The following is a 14306-nucleotide window of genomic DNA, read 5'->3' on the forward strand; positions in this document are numbered from 1 at the left end:
CAACAACAATAATTAATAATTAATGCTATATGTCTCTCAGATGCATCTTGGCAACTAAAAATAGCAAGTATAAAACGTTGCATTTTAAATTATATTCTTAGCAGGGATGTCTCCTACAGAATCATCCAGACTATATAGATGTCCATCACACTGGATGACAAAATATAGCCAAATTACCTCTGGAAAGTTTATTTGTATTCTCTCTGCTCCTCTGCAGGGAATTCCCTTACTGATGCTCTGTGATCTGCACAGATCAGATAACTCTGCCTGCAGAGCCAACCACTGCAATCATTGCCATCCTCTGAACATACAGCAGCATATCTAAACCAACTGATACTTACAGGTTTAGAGCAGTCTAGATAATGCTTTATAGTAGATCAATTCTCATATTTTAGAAGCTCCAGAAAACAAAAGCCTCTAGCAGACCATGGTGAGAGAACTGGAGTGCCACAGGGGAGTATTCTACATATGAGCCTAACAAGAAGTTTGGAGAAGTAGGAAGCTAGGGACTTCATTGGAGGGCTACTTGTTTTGTGCATTCTTAATCATCCATTTTTATTTCCTAGTTTTCAACACCATTTAGACAAATTCCTTCCAGAAGTTTAATCTTTCATAGCACTAGGAGATTTCTGCCCATCAATTTCTAAGGGAGACAAGTGAATCCGAGTGACCTAAACCATTCCTTCTAGATGATATATGATGACAGGTTTAAATATAGAGAACAGAAGGACCATGAGCTGAGATTAGCAAAACCCATGTGAATTCTTATTATTTAACACTAAGAGAGTGTATCACTAACAGATAACAAGGTCCAGTTGCACTGAGTGTAGCATACACATATCTTGAATGGCAATTCTGTAAAGGGCTCCTTTGACAAAAACACCCTGATTTGTTTCTTTGGCTCTGCTTTGCTTATCATACCTATCCACTGAAATATTGAAACTTCAATGAACTGAGATCTCCAGAGGCTCCAACACATAATGAAGTCATCATGGCATAACGAGTGTCATATGAGCTGTATCAATAACTTGTGTGCATGCTCCTAGCCATGGCAACTGCAAGGCAATGCAATTTGGCTTAGCTCTGATTCATTTCAGGCTTTGCATTTGCTACTGGAAAAATGTGTGCACTGGGATTAATGCCACAACTCAAAGTTTTGAACGCTTCCTATTTGCAATTGGCAGAAAATTTCCTACAGTTAAAAAGATATGTTTGATTGCTTAATGGCTAATGTTTAACAAGGACAGATACATTCTTTAGGTATTCGTGGACTGTGACTGAATCATCTTGCTAAGGTTTAAAAATCTGTCTAGAAAATGTTTTTACTAATGTCAGGTGTTATTGTTGAATCTTCTTTCCAAAAGGAAGAATCCTTTAGAAATGAATGGAAGTAGACACTTGATCAGGTTTAAGTCTTACATATTTGTTTCTGCAGTGATTTTATCACCTGTGGTTTCTGAATAACTACAGGAGACAAACTGAGTCTAACAACAGTCCTTGTCCATCCTTAATACAGTCTTCATACCGAGGTCTAACTATTATTCCTAGCAAAAACATTTTTCTTCCATTTTAGTACAACTACAATGCCTTGTCAGATCATTCAGTTCAGTAAAATGCTATTACTATTCTGTATTTACTTTAAAAGATAAGCAGTGTCAAAATTAAGGTATTATAGCAATAATTAAATTGCTAACACTCAAGCCTGACTGCTGATTGACTTGACATAAGAGGATATACAATAAAAGACAGACTTAAAAGCCCTCTTAAATATAAGAAGTGTCAAATCTAAATGCAAATAACAACAGCTTTGCAATTAATCCCTTCTTTTTAAAACCCAGGTTTCAATAGCTGTACATTCTGACACATCAGGTTCTGCTGTCCTGTATGGCTCAGCTAAGCTTGTTAAGGCAGCCATTCTCTTTCTAATCTTTCACCTAACTTTAAGTGGTATTTAAAGAATAATACATCCATTTAGATTTCCAGCTTAAAGAAATTATTTAGCAAATATGTGATAGGTTGCAAATGCAATTTTTCATGAAATGAAAAGCATAGAGCACAAATTATATGCCACGCTACTAATTAGAGACAGATATATAATCACTTACTAATGGAACAACATTTTGTGCCAACCTTATTCATACTTCCTTCCAACTGCTGGACTCCTTGTGCCAGATATATTTCAATTTTCTTCAGGAGAGAGAGATACTAACATGTTTTCCATCCTGTTTTTAAACCCAGAAGTCTAGTGCAAACTGAACTTTCTTGACATTACAGGAATTCTATCAGTTTTAACAGCTTGAGGCCTTTTTATTACAAACATGTACACCTCCCTGCAGGGTTCTGGAAATCTCACAATTACATTCATTAAAAATGTCCATGATTATAGCCAAATGCATGCTTTATAAATTTACCTTTACCATTTTCTTTCAACAATTATTTGGAGGATAATTTTCTATTAAATTCCACAAAATACCTACTTATTCATCCACAATGTCAGTTTGATATGAATTTTGACAAAACCATTAGAAGAAAAAAATACCAGAGCACATTTACTGTCAAATTTTTCAGTACCAGGCTTAATGTCTATGGTATGACTCACTGAGACTCAACAAAATAAGCATGTATGTCCATGAAAACAAGCATAAAAAGGTCATATTTCAGCAGCAGTCTAAAATTTAGAAGTAGTACATACCTTTTACATTAGCACCAAGAGGATCTCTAGGTACATAATTTTGGGTCCCTGGTCATACGTAGGAGTCCCTTTATTTGACAAGCTAGCATCCCTCTCTTGACAAAACCCTGCTGTGATCCAGAGAGTCTACCAACACTGGTCTCTCTCATGTCATAAATATGCTCAGATCACACTTGCCGAATGCTGACTTCATTGACTTGGGCACACAGTGACCACCATTTCTTTCTCAGAAAGAAAAAGCAGGAAAGGTCAGAACTCGTGTGATCATCCTTGTCTTTCCATTTTACTGTTAGCCTCAGTCTAGAACACAGATTTGCATACTGCTTGTCCCACTTCCCATGAAATTTCACTTAACATTACCTTGAAGAAAAGATAGGAAGTGGAAATGAGAATGAAACTCTGATCAGACCAGTCAGACAATCAGATCAATCCAACAGTGATTTTCTGATAAAATGCTCTCACTTGACGTGATTGCAAGACATAGGGCCTAAAAACCATGACCTATGAGAATAAAAGGAAAAAATGCAAAACTGTACAAATGAACTTCATAGTGCATGTCAAGGTTAAAGCATACCATATGTTCCTAAAAATATGCAGACCCAACAGGGAGGTGTAGCGATGTATAAATAAAATCCAGTACAATAGGTAGACAGTATTTTGCACCAAATTTACACTAGTATTTGTTAAATTATAGTTGTTTAAAAGTGATTTTGTTCTCTATAGTTTCATTCTGTTATACAGAAAGAGTAATGATGTAATAATTATTGTTGTAGGGCATAAGACTTACATAGCACTTATCTTAGAGTTGTGATTTTTGATGTATTATTTTACCAGATATCTATTACAAAAAATAATCTTACTGTGTTTCTGTATCTGTTTAGGTTTTTGTGGCAAAGGGTTTCTATGCCTAGATTCTTAGGGTAATTCACATAAGAAAATCCATTAGAAATTCAACTTTTAAATTAGAATGAAAATAACCAAGTAACTTGGTTTTGATGTTGCTGTTGTTATATTATTACTTAAACCCTTAATCTTGTGATGTCAATTGCCATGGTAACTCCATTTTTAAACAATTTTTACTATTGTTTAGAATCATTTATTGTTTCCTCTTTCTTAAAAGTAAGATTATGTAAGTGAAAGACATGAACATTTAACTGTAGATTGATCTACTTCCCATTGACTACTTTTCTATTTCCACTGAAATTCAAAAAATAGGCAAAAGAGAGGTGTGAAAAAGGTGTGAAAAACATCTGCTTGAGTCATCAACAGATTGAAATTATTCAGAAAGGTGTTTGTTCGAGAATGAACTATTTTCCTTAGGGCTGTGGGGGTGAATTTCGGAAGAGAAAAAACTACTCTAAACAGGTCGTGAAGATCAAGGAAGAAAAACCACACAATTTTGGGAAGAGTAGGACAGCAAAGAGTTACCTCAGGAAAGTCTGAGCTAACAGCATCTAAGAGCAACCTGTCAGTGACTATAGAGAGGTCATTGACAAGATGAAGCCAGGTTCTTTACAGTGATGTGTAGTGGGATGACGAGGGACAATAGGCATAAAAAGAAACAAGAGGAAGTCTATACCAGTTATATGGAAACACATTTTGACTATGAGGACAGTCAAGCAGTGGATGAAGTTTCCCAAGGAAGATGTGCCATCATGCCTGGAGGTTTTCAAGACTTGATTATGATATAAAGTCCTGAGCAACCCATTTTGACCTAACAGCTGACCCTGCCTTGAGAATGAGCTTGGACAGATTTTCCAACCTGAACAATTCTGCGATTCTAAAATAGCTCAAAGAGCTTTTTAAGAGGTTCTGGGGATTGGAGACAGAGAACACATGCTCCTAATATCTAACCAATTTCTTCCCTGTAACCTGCTTACAATCAAAATGTCTGTTTTGTTTAGATATAGCAAACTGAATGACAAAGTTGATGTATTTTGAGAAACAGTCTGACAGGCACTTTTGAGAAGAATGTTACCTTCTCCTCTGAGGCAGGTAACAGTAACATGAATGACAATGTTTAGTGATCTTGGGTAAGAAAGATCTGCTCCCAGAGGTTCTCCTGAGAATCTAAAAGCAGGTAGTTAATTCAGCTGATGTTAACAGGTTTTGTCAGAATTTGGCATGGTAAAACAGCATTGCTTAAACAGACCTACTCCTGTAATAGTTATTCAGTTAAATTGGCTTTTCTCCCTTTGGTTGTTTCTGAGTTTCAAAACACAAAGCAGACAGATGCGTGTGGTGCAGTGCACTCTGACTTCTGACCTATTTACTGGTGTGTTTCTGGGATGGATGACCCATACCAGAGACTCTCTGGGTCAGCTGTTCAAAAAGCTGCTACACAAAGAAAAAGATGACAATCAGCAGAGTAGGTGCTAATTTGGAAGTTGGATACTGACAAAATTGGACGGATATATTTTCCCAGGCTTCAACTGCTTAAAAGGAAAGTATTCCCTTGAAGTTCTACAGAAAGACTTGAAATATGGAGTGCTACTGCTTGACATACTGAATTCCCTACTTCCTCATTGATTTTCTAACACAACCTTAATGCTGTGTTAGCATCACTTCTCTGTTCATTCCATCTGCTCTGAGGTCTCCCCCGCTGTTTCCTAGGAGATATATTGCCACGATGCCTGCATCTGTAAGTCAGTGGCAGATATGGGGCAAGAGCCACGTGGTTAGAGGCAGCATTAGTATCACCTGAACAGTTGCAGGTTTCTCAGGGGATCCCACCACCCACCGTCTCTCAAAACCTAAGGGAGCTCTAGTTTCGCAGTCAGCTACTTCAGAGTGCTATGGGAATGGGATGCTTGGCTTCTCAGCTTCTTTCCACTTCTATCTGTTTCTTTTAACATAACACCTCTATTAAAAAAAATACTAAAAGTGGGTTCTTTTTGTCCAGTCAGTCTATTTAGTGCACATTCTAATCTTATTATCTACACATTTTTATGGGGTTTTGCTTATTTACAGTGTCAGGCCACTGACAGTTTATGTTATGGTGATGAGGACAGGCCTTTTTCATATCCCTTAAGGTATGGTCTAAGAGATTAATTTCAAAATAAAAATAGTAAGCATAATAAACTGAATATTGCAATTAAACATGGATGACACAGAATATCAGGGTTACTAAATCTTGCATTAACATATTCCCTGTTCTTTCCATGGCAGGCACATAGAAATCTGACTATGGCTGACAAAACGTACTGAGTCTTATGGCATTTTTAAAAATACATTTTAAAAATATTTAAAAATACGGCACTTTCTCACAAGTGACTCAAACTTCAGCCATGAACCCTTAATTATAGCCAGAATCAGATTATATAGAAAATAATTAACTTTTTCTCATATGTATAAGGAATTCTACTGTTTATTTCAAATTGTATTTATCTTTGTTTACTTCACAGGAAAAATAGATATACAGGAATTGTTTATATCAAAAAGCAAATATGTTTTTGTTTTGGCAAAACTGTGAAAAAACCAGGATATTTTCTGAGTGTATACAAAAGGAAAGAGAATTTATGAAAAAAGTCCACATAATATTAATCAATAACGTATGGGGGATAGAGAATCTATTCATTAAATGGGATCAGAAGCAGAGTAAAAGTTTATAGCTTAAGTGTTAAAGGTCCACATATAGAAGAAATACAGCCATTTTTCTTGATGGCAAGAAGAACATTAGGAAACATAATATAGCAAGAGTTATCATACAGTGAAAGCTACAAATCACTGATAGATATTTCCTAAAAATACCTGTCAGTCTCTTCAAAGTAAATATGTAATGCTTTTGTAGATCTTAGGGATATCTCATAGGATTTGTGAAATAACAGATATTTGAGCAATTAGGTTATAAATGAGAAGTTTTAGCTTTCCTTAATTCAGGAAACTTAATTTCAGAGTTAAAACTAAATTCAGTTGTTAAAGTGTAGCAATTGCAAATTGTCAAGATTAAATATGATTATGTGGCTAACATTTAACAGTGGAAAGAAAGAGACAAAAAGAAATACTAAAGTAAATTAATATGCTTCTCATACACAGTATAACACCAACAATATTTAAACAAGATACATAATTAATTTCATAATATTTTTTTATTTCAGCCTTCAGTGACCTGTACTTCAAAACAGGATCTGGCAAAACAGAAATCTTTTGCACAGTCTGAAACATTAAGAAAGCTTTGAATAAAGTTCTGTGTTTTGAAAGGTTTGGGGAAACATAATGAAAAAAGCAGAACATTTCTCAGCCGTGTCCTTCAAAAAAGTGTGCATGTTTTGCCAAGAAGGAACAAAGGGGCAAAGCTTTGCTGTTGACAAAAGGCTTTTTTCTATCCCAATCCAAATCTTACAAGAGAAACCCTACTCCTCTCCCTGACTTCCATCATGAACTACCCTAAAACAAGCTGAAAAGACCCTTGACCTAGACCCCTGTTCTACAGTTGGTATCCTCAGGTTACTAAAACTGGACAAAAAAGTCACGTTTAACCAGGTAATACAAGAAATGGAAAATCTATTCTAGTCTGAAAAAATGTAAATTCCTTCTACATGTCTTCAGTAAATATTTTATCCATTTCTGCCCATGGGAGGTGATCTTTTCTACTGAAAAAAGTCAGAACTTAGTTGAACCAAAGAGAATGCAATATTCAAACTCACTTAGCTTTCATTAAAAGAAGCTTTTGCAAAAACATCGATGATATACTCAGCTTTCAAAGAGCAGAGACAAACCTAACATTTTAGAATATCTATGATTTATTTAAACCAGACAGAAAATAACAAAAAACCAGCACTTATCTAGACCAAGACACTCTGTATTTTTTTTCTTTGTCATAGATGTCAACGGGTGTACTAAAATTTCTTGGAGATTGAATAGCATTGAAGTGAATAAAAGTAGTTGGTGAAGTGTTTAATACAGATAAAGGAAACCACAAACTGCAAGCAAATCAACAATATGCTGTTTGCTATAAATACATCTTTGGTATGCTTAATTTACACACTGTTCAACTTTAAACTGGAATTCAGCTTTGACGACATTAATGAGGACCTACTCAAAAAGGAAATATACACAAATACAGAACTACAGACAATTTAAACTCAGAGCAAACCTAAAGCCTAGAAAAAAGGGATATGCTTCAGTACTGTGATATTAACATCATCATGTGGATGTTAACTAGGTGCCCCAATAATATAAGAATAGTATAAACAGAAGAATGAGAATGGAACAGAAAAAACAAACCCAAACCTGGCATATTATGTTTCTCAAATTTCTCCAATACACTAAAAAAAGAAGAAGAGCTCATCTTCTTGCCATAAAATATTACTTCAGCCTTTATTCATCAAACAATTTTTGCTGACTTGAATATTATACTGTTGTAATAAAATATTCCCAAGATTTCTCCCAAAATTTTCAAACACTAAAAACTCATACAGCTTCACTTATAGTAAATCATGAAATCTCAGAAACAAATCAATGTCAATGTATCAAAAGCAAGATGTGGACTCAAAAAGAAGACAAATGTAGCAAGAAGTGTTCTTCTACAGTAATTTTTCAGACTGCATATTAAAAAGATAAACTTTGTGATGTGTATTTTTCTGTCAGTTATTTCCTTTGACACCTGTATTTTTGGATCTGTTGGTCTCAGAAATATGCCAGTGTAATATCTCTGTATTTTGAGAAGTTCAGGAAGCAGAAGTGAGTGAGCTCAAATAGATTAAGATTAATAGAAAGGAACTGGATTAAGGGTGTGTTTTAGTTCAGAGTTCCCAGAGTAAAGCATCAGAGAAAGTCTGCCAGCATACCTAGGAAGGGTGTTATCCAACACAGTTGTTCTGATGCCCTCAAACTCTGGTTCTACAGTGGCAATGTACACAGGAACTTGCAGCTACTGAACCATATCTATTCTTGAAATGCATAATAAAATAGTATATATGACTATGTATGTTAGTGCTGAAATTCTAGGGAGGATTAATCTTCTGTACTCTGGTACTCTGAAGTTGTTAGCGCATTGCTTTTTTCCCTCCTGAAAAAAATCTGTGAGAGTTACATGGGTTTCTTCCGGAAATCCATATTTTGTTTATTTGTACCTCTACACACTTGAAAAACTTTAAAAGCATATTAATATCTTGACTTCAATAATTTTCTTACCTTATGTGCTGGAAATAGCTATGCTTGGTTTGGATATGTTTTACAAGGTACAGCTATGTGCCTCACATTGAATTTATGAGACTTCTGGCAGCTAAACCGCTAAGCACTTATTTGAAAAGAAGTCATGATTAATTACAGGTGTGTTGTAGAAACATCAGTTATCCTATAGAAGATGATGAACATTATTTTGTTCGATATCAGAAAAATTAAGATGAGCAGTGCATTAAGTAGTTTAACACAGTGGGAAAACGAACTACTTTACAAGCACTTGCTTACTCCAAAACTTAACAGCATTCTATCACATATTGCCCAGTTAACCAACTAAACACTATTTTCTATTCCAAGCAATCCTGTAGTTAAGGTTAATTTTAAGCAACCACCTATTGCCACATGTGAGAGCTGCCTAGCATCACCAGGCATTGGGTGATTCCTCAAAACACTGGCAAGCCTGCAGTTTTACAGGAGAGGCACAAATTACAATGATGTTTGGAGAACAATTTATTAATAAATCAGCAATACCTCACTAACTAAGGTATGCAGGTTTATTACTTTCTTATAGCTACATCAGTCAGAGATCTAAAGTTCTATGGCTTGTTATTATGTCTGTTTCTGCACATTTTCAAGAGTCATACTCTAACTTCTAAGCAATTTCTATTTGCCTTTCGAGTACCAGTGTGTTAATAAAAAGACAAAAACACTGTAGCACAATCCTATTACAACTATTATAATGAACCAGAATTTGCGCTTTTGATGTTGAGCCTTTGAACTTTTTTGCTTTGAAATTTAGTTATAAAACACACAAGTCTACCACAGAGAGCACAGCTTATCTAGAGGGAACAATACCAAAAGGGATTTTTGGAAGGGAAAAAAAGACTATGAGAGATGGTAAATATTTTCCCTTGTCTCTTAATATTTTACCAAAACCACCAAGTCCTATGAGTATAGGACTAAATGGATATAATTATTTTAAGCTAAAAACAAATAAAACAACAATATTAATCTTTAAGGAAAATTTAATACAATCCATCTCATACCTTGTTATGTGTCTGAGTTTGTCCAACCAGGATAAGGATATTTGATGAGATAATTGACAGGCAGAAATTGATTAGAATTATGGACCTCTCAGATCTGATGTACCTGTTCAAAAAAAACAAAGAGAAGGTACAACTTTTCTAAAAGGAAAACAACTAGTAAGTCACACAAAGCTTTGATTTAGTTCTTGCATTAAATATTGGAGGTACTCTGAAAGAGAGGTGCTCTCTTTCATGTGCTCAGAAAGAGTATTTAAGAGCTATTACAGTACAAACATGAGAACTACGATATTTTGATAGATACTCCACAATTTCCTCTTAGTATCTTTAAATATTTTAAAAATAATCTACCAATGATTCTTTTGAAAACCATTGACTGTTCTAACACTATACTGATAATAACGGGCTTACATGCATTCATGTCAGGAACTTCCTATGCTCTCTGCTTGTTCCTGGGAATATCCACAGCTGGCACAGGCCACTCATAATTACTAACTTCAGCAAAAATACGGTGATTTACATAAACAGAAGATCTGGTCCATGATGCATAAATAAGATGCAGGTTGGTGGATAATACTATGGCAGTGAATTTTGAAACACGTTATTGGGATAAGGATAACAATAATCTTGGTGTTCCAATAGTACTGATATCTTCATAAGACTGAACGCCAAAAAATAGCCAAATGTGTACAGAAAGATTAAATTATAGCAGTGAACATCACAATGTCTGTTGCAAATGTGTATTCATTTTACGTATATATTTAAGATGAAAAAGTCAAATAGTCTTATCACATATTTCCTTTCAAGGTACAAGTGTTTTCATTTTTCTGTATACAGCCTTTTATATGCTACAGGACAGAAAGACAATGATTATGTTTACAAGTGAAGTACCTTTCTGACCTGATTTTTAGAGCTGCTAACAGTAAATGTTGACTACTAAAATAAATGGAATTTAAGGCTGCTCAGCTCCTCTGAAGACCATGCCATATCTTTATATATTCTATGACCTGTACTATATGCTTCTCACTGGAGTTCAGTTAATATTGCTGTCTTCTCCTGAGCTGTACACCCATAGCTGACTCTGAGGAAGTAGTAAAAAAGGCTGTTGAACCCACAAGAAATGCTGAGCTTTGGACATGGAAATAATTTTAGTCCTTTTTGCTTGCATATCAAGAGATACAGCATTACATTTTTTCAGTTAGACAGAACAAACCTGATACCACAATCCACATTTTTCCTTAAAATATATCAACATTCTTAAGGCTAGTTCTATGTATTTGCAAACAACTACAAAAAGTCCAGTGCCTTTGTTCACACAGACAGCACACTGCTACTTTCTAACTTGTTAACTATTGATTCACCTGGGTCAATTCCCAACACTGAATGTCCATGGATTACAAAGGACCTTAGTGAGCGAGCAAATACAGTGCAAGCAGGAGCTCACAGCATTGACTAAAGCCATAACACATAACATTTTCTCTCCACTTAGAAGTTCACAGAACCATATAAACATAGAATCGCTTAGGTTGGAAGGGAACTTAAAATCATCTAGTTACAACCCCCTGCCACAGGCAGGGACACCTTCCACTGGACCAGGTTGCTCAAAACCCCATCCGAACTGGCCTTGAAAACATCCAGGGATGCAGCATCCAACTTCTATGGACAACCTGTTCCAGTGCCCCACTACACTCACAGTAAAAAATTTCTTTCTTGTATCTAATTTAAGTCATGGAGTAGACCATGCTTAGTTCCACTGAGCATGACAGTATTTCTATCCAAGTGCTAAATATATCAGGGAGTGAAAAAATAACACTATAATTCTTCAGATGGGAATTAGATCCTGAAATACTCTCATTCTTAGTTTTGACAGACAAGAACTGATAATTTTTATAGTCTTTTATCATAACTTATGTAACTAGATATTCTTAATAATTATATATATTTCTAATCCGGTGAGACTCTGTGGTACAGAAGAGTGACAGAGAAATGGGTGTAAAATTATCAAGTTACTTCTAAAAGTAAAATTTTATTGGTTGATTTTATATTACTCTAAAATTTATCGTTTCATCTCCTTGTTTCTTATTACTTTCATAGGAATCTATTTCTCTTTAATTATTGAAAAAAGTTAAATGAGAATCCATGTTGATTTTTTAAAAGTGTTTATTACTTTGCATGACTTTTCATCTTACTTTTTTGTTTCTTCTGCACTTAGATATCATGCTATTTCTCATTACTTCTCAAATTAATTTACTCCATAAGTATTTATTGCACTTTTAAGTCAATATAATATTTTAATATTGTAAACTCAGGACAGAAGGAAAATCTATCATTGGAATGTACCACCACACTATTTAAGACTATTTAATTTTGTGCTCTTTATTCAAACTTACAACTGATGTGAATAAACTCAAAACCAGTTGACTGAACCTCCCTAAATGTGCCACTTTGATACGCTTATTTTATCACATAGAAGTTTTGTTTAAGAATGTAAATGGGAGAAAAGCAGTTAAAGGTATAGCCCAGAAGTCTCACATGAAATATATCATATAAAAGAATTTTCATTCAGTTTTCATTCAGCACTATGAATACCCCACCAAAAGAGCAATACCATTCACACTGAAGAGGAGAAAGAGAAGAGTGGGCTATGCCATCATCAGCAGGCCAAGACAGTAAAACTGATCAATCACATCAACAAATTTAGGCATCAAACCATGCACGACATTTTCCTCTTTTTTTTCTTTTAACTTTCCAAACAATAAACGTGGGATCTAACGCTCTCTTTAAACTGCAATTCAAATAAATATAACAATGTATTTACATTTAGCTTTCTCAACCCATTACATACCTCCATAACGCTGCATAGACAACTGCTAGAGTGATCAAGGCCAAGCAGGAAAGACCACTGCCTACTATTAAGGTCACTGAGGGTGTACCAGATGATTCCATGATCTGTAAGTTACAACAGACAACCATGAAGAAAAAACATCCTCCAGCAATTAAACCAACAAGTCACACAGAAAAAAAAAGCAGAAAAACTGTCACAGATAGTTTCAGTAATATCATTTATGAAGAAGAAATCAAATTAATTCCAAAACGGATCCCTATATAACTCTGAGATCTGCTTAATACATTCCTCAGAGGCCTCTGAGCTTTAAAACGCCTTGTAATACCTGCCCAATACTTTGAAAAATAAACTATTAATATTACCATGTAGCAGGTGACTATGATGTTAGCACAAGTTTAAATGACTCTCCAGTTAGCATTAATTAAAATACATATTTCTCTTCAGAAGTAGCAATATTCAAAACTGTGCATTAAGAAAACAGCTTGGTTTCACTCTAATATATTAAAGATCATCCAGTAATTTGTCCCAGAATTTGATTCATGCTTGTTGCAGAATGACCAAACTTTCCGACTTTTAATAACTTTGACTTCAATCCACTATTCTCACATGCTTAATTTCCTTGGGCCTATGATTGCCTAGAAGGAATGGCAGGATATCTATGGCAACAGTATCATAAGCCTTCATAAAAAAACCCCTAAAAATTTAGAATTATTTCATTTTTACTCTGTGTAATAATAAAAAATGAAAATAAATGAATGACCTTGAGAACAAACTAGCTTTCCCTGCTGTAAGGGAAACTATTACCCTCAGATATCAGGTCAGTTTTTTCCTCTGTACGTATATGTGCTCATGTTCTGAAATAGAGATGGGTTTTGCTAATACATATGGAAAAAATTTAGATCTAAAAGTTTTAAAGGATATCATGCCTGGTTTACCAAAATGTTTTTTAAGCTTCAGGGATGTATTGTAAATTACATTTATCAAGATATGTTTTGTCACCCAAATAGAATACAAGACAGATGTACTTTTAGGCCAGATCTCAGGCAGAAAGCTGTATTTTATTTCAACCACTTTTTTTCCAAATGGATTTACTTTGCTATTAAAAAGAGTCTGTTCATATGTTTCCGAAACCAGGAAAATGAAATCATGCTTTAGCAGGATAACTTCACAAATATTTGCTTTTCAGCTATTTTTACATTCAATAATATTGGGAGTGTCTGCTTATACACTTAATGTCCCCTCTTTCTTATGAAAACTTGATTATTTTTCTTACATCATATCAACAGACTACATAGAAAATCTGTGCTGAAAATGTCCAATGCAGATCTGCAATCTGTTTAACTACAGTATCTAGGATTTTCCTACCAAGAGGAATAATAGAGACCTGTACCTTCCCTTAATTGTTCAATACAAAAGTTTTCTAGACATTTGCACCACAATTACGAGGCTTTCTCTAAATACAGAGTTTGAGAGCATGCAAATTTCACTAGGATTTAGTTATATCACAGAATCTGGAATTCATTTATCTGAGGCACTGTAGACACCAGGGGACTAACATTTGACTACCTGCAATATTAAACAATTCCTCAATGCAACGTCTGCA

The 14306-nt window shown here is 34.8% G+C and overlaps 1 protein-coding gene across 1 annotated transcript in view; it reads right to left on the minus strand.

Annotated features, from left to right (window-relative positions):
- ADGRB3 (adhesion G protein-coupled receptor B3) overlaps positions 1-14306 on the minus strand; it is a 449879-nt gene that overhangs the window by 82064 nt on the left and 353509 nt on the right. Inside the window, exons 18-19 of the mRNA XM_008637622.2 lie at positions 12704-12807; positions 9862-9964 (exon numbers count right to left, since the gene is read on the minus strand). Coding sequence (XP_008635844.1) covers positions 9862-9964; positions 12704-12807 — 207 coding nt within the window. The remainder of the gene's footprint in view (positions 1-9861; positions 9965-12703; positions 12808-14306) is intronic.

This window comes from Corvus brachyrhynchos, unplaced genomic scaffold (assembly GCF_000691975.1).
Source record: "Corvus brachyrhynchos isolate BGI_N302 unplaced genomic scaffold, ASM69197v1 scaffold136, whole genome shotgun sequence".
In the NCBI taxonomy this organism is placed as follows: Eukaryota; Metazoa; Chordata; class Aves; order Passeriformes; family Corvidae; genus Corvus; species Corvus brachyrhynchos.